Here is a 2,979-nt window from a genome sequence, read left to right as displayed (position 1 = left end):
TTACTATCATACATGTGGGGCCAAATCTTTTTCTGCATTTTCCATTCAAATCTCTACACACTAGATTAAGAAAGGAAAAAACCAATAAAATCTGCCAAAACAAAGGAAAGGAAAAACTACACCAGAAACTAGCTAGTTTAAAATGGGTCGGTATTATTATCATAACTAGTGGGACACCCATGCGATGCACGGGGGCAACAGACCAAAATCTTTATAATAATTTTTGAAGATTTCGTATCGTTGAAGAATTTTTCGCAAAAATAATGGGAGAGTTACTATTTTAGTTTTTTCCTAACTTTGTGCCAAAAATATTGGTGATCGGAAGGAAATCTACAATGGGAAAACGGCTTAGCAAAAAATAAGCAAAAAAATAGCTCCTTAGTTACTTTTTCTAATTGTGAATTTGGAGAAAAAAAAAAGTACTTTTCACGGCTTAGCAAAAAATAAGCAAAAAAAAATAGCTACTTTTTCTGATCGTGAATCCGAAAAAGGAGCAAAAAAATAGGTACTTTTTCTAATAGGTAATACCAAACCTTGTATGGAGTGAAATTTTATATAATTAATGTGCGGATAAAAGGTGAATGTTTAGCTTAGAGGGTAAAATGCTTGGAAAATGAACTGATAACAAAATTCTCAAGAGGACGGTGGTTCGAATCATCTGAGATTCTTATACAATCGTTATTCATTTTAAAAATAGAATTTAAAACTTACCAACTATACCGACCTACAAATCCCACTATTATCCGAAACAGTACTTTATTTCAGCCGAAATTTCAGAATTTTGGTCGAAATTTCGTTTTTCCCTGAAATTTCACCCAAAAAACCTGTTTTTCTAAATTATTTTAATATTTTACCGAAATTTCGACCGAAATTTTATATTGAATAAATACTCTTTTCTTTGTTGTACCGGATTTCGACCGAAATTTTTAAATTTCGGTTGAAAATTTGAAATTTCAGGAGTCCGAAACCGGTACCGAGACCAAAATTTTAAACCATAATCTGTACTCTCCTTGACTTGACATGGAACTCCCCGAGTCGACTCCTTTTTACCCTAGCCGCGTTGCACGACATCCTCATTCCACGTTTTGCCCTACAGAGTCAATAAACTCCTTTGACTCTCCCGACTTATCAACTACATTGTTGGCCGCGTTCCGGGTCACATCCGTGTTTAAAAAGAATTTTTCTTCACCGTGTTCTGCATCACATCCGCGTTTTTAAACACTGCTCCTACTATGTAGATCCCATTAAATCTTAAAAACTTTCAAAGACTTCCAACGTTTCACATTTGTTGACGACCCATTTTCAATTCCCATGTGAATCTGATGTTCTTATTGAAATTCACAATAGAGTCCACAAGAGCTTATTGAAATTCACAATAATGTCCACAATAGTTTGGATGTTGAGGTATTAAAAGTCCCAGAGTGTCATGGACCCACACAATTTTAAACTCTTGCGCTACTCAACCCATGTTTAAAGTATAAACAGGATATCTTTTTACATATTTAGATCACCCTTATGTTAATACTCTCTCTCCCTCTGCCTCAGTAGTGCAGCTAAGACCCTTGACTGTGGGGAGTCAGGGTCCCCCTTCTCAGCCGATTCTCTAAAGATAGTCTCTGCCCTCGAAAGAGCTTCATCCACACTATCCAATTGCTCTTCCCTCCACAACACAATCTCATCACCACCAACTTCATCATCAACTGCACCACCATCAGTAGCCCGAGTAATCGGTTTTCTCGTATCCACAAACTCGATCTGCGATAAAGGAGAAGGCCTATGATCCTTGTAATAATCCTCATCTTCTTGTTGCAGTTGCAAATCATCATAGGGAGCTCCATCCCAACCAACACAACTCGCATCTTCAAGTGAACTCCTTTGCCCATTACATTGGCGCTTTTGTAGGAACAAAGGGACTATAGGGGGGCTCACGACGTCCGGGCATTTTATACTGGGAGGAGAAGCATAAGGTGTGGGTGGTGTTGGTATCAGTGTCTTTTTTAGAGTCATGAAAGCCTTTTTTGGTTTGTCTTCATCTTCATCCTGTTGAAATATAAATGATTAATTAACACCGCAGCTTAAGCTTTTGTGGTAATTAGTTGTTTCACATGGTATCAGAGCCAGGTTGAATATGGAAAGAGCTTAACATGGGGCTCTGATATAGTTGGTATCAGAGCTATTGCCTTACAACTGACTTAGTATCAGAGCAGGACATGGGCTCTAAACCCAACAACTGACTCGTTTACTCGTTGATATTAAAAAACCACGGTTAACCCCAAAGAGGGGCAACATATGAAAGGGAGTGTTGAAATATAAATGATTAAATAACACCATCAGCTTAAGCCTTTAGAGTAATTGGTTGTTTCACACATCCTGCAAGAAATCCCAAATCAACAGAAAAATAAAAACAGCATACATATGATCAATTGAGTTTGAGGTAGAAGAGAGAGATGATTACTGAGAGGACTTGGGAGTGGATGGCAGGATCTGCAGTTTTAAATGGAGTACTAGTGGGAAGAGACCTTGACCAGAGTCTCGAGCGTATGAGAGCTATGGAGAGGATCCATGAAGACCCTATTGCTACCACTCGAGATTGCATTTCACTGTCTTTCTAACAAAGCTTTTTCCCTTTGTGCCTTTGATCTGAATCCGGTTGGATAGAAGTGTTAAAACTTAGTCGTTTGGACCTCCCTTTAAAGTAAGAAGTACCCTGTATGCAGGACACATGTCGTAATGCTTGTAGATGGCACTTGTATAAAGTGGCATGCCTCCATGTTCTACGTCTTTCCAGATACTAGTAGAATTGACTTGTTTATAGAGGATTGTCAGTCATGTCTCCATACCCTAGGAATTTCTAGATAGTAGTAGAAAAGTGCTTTTTCAGGGGAACAATATAAGCTCCCCTATTCTTTCTGAACACCACCGTTTTTGTCGTCACCAAAAACAGGGTGATAAAGAATCATTTCTACTAATCTTGAATAC

General features: G+C 38.2%; 1 protein-coding gene across 1 annotated transcript; it reads right to left on the bottom strand.

Annotated features, from left to right (window-relative positions):
- Positions 1 to 1,228: 1,228 nt before the first annotated feature.
- LOC143853062 (GATA transcription factor-like protein) lies at positions 1,229 to 2,682 on the bottom strand. Its single transcript, XM_077362779.1, has 2 exons — positions 2,456 to 2,682; positions 1,229 to 2,040 (listed from the first exon to the last, which is right to left on the bottom strand). The coding sequence occupies exons 1-2, from the start codon at positions 2,594 to 2,596 to the stop codon at positions 1,519 to 1,521; spliced, it is 663 nt and encodes a 220-aa protein (XP_077218894.1). The 5' UTR covers positions 2,597 to 2,682; the 3' UTR covers positions 1,229 to 1,518.
- Between the last annotated feature and the right edge of the window lie 297 nt (positions 2,683 to 2,979).

This window comes from Tasmannia lanceolata, unplaced genomic scaffold, assembly GCF_043159265.1.
Source record: "Tasmannia lanceolata isolate RefF3 unplaced genomic scaffold, GAP_Taslan_0.1 ptg000019l, whole genome shotgun sequence".
In the NCBI taxonomy this organism is placed as follows: domain Eukaryota; kingdom Viridiplantae; phylum Streptophyta; class Magnoliopsida; order Canellales; family Winteraceae; genus Tasmannia; species Tasmannia lanceolata.
Note: the sequence above shows the minus strand (reverse complement) of the source record. Positions and strands in the feature narration are given on the sequence as shown.

Coding starts and splice junctions, on each gene's coding strand:
- LOC143853062 (XM_077362779.1), bottom strand. CDS start 2,596: ATGCAATCTCGAGTGGTAGCAATAGGGTCTTCATGGATCCTCTCCATA. Junction 2,041..2,455: donor TCCACTCCCAAGTCCTCTCA/GTAATCATCTCT, acceptor ATATTTCAACAG/GATGAAGATGAAGACAAACC.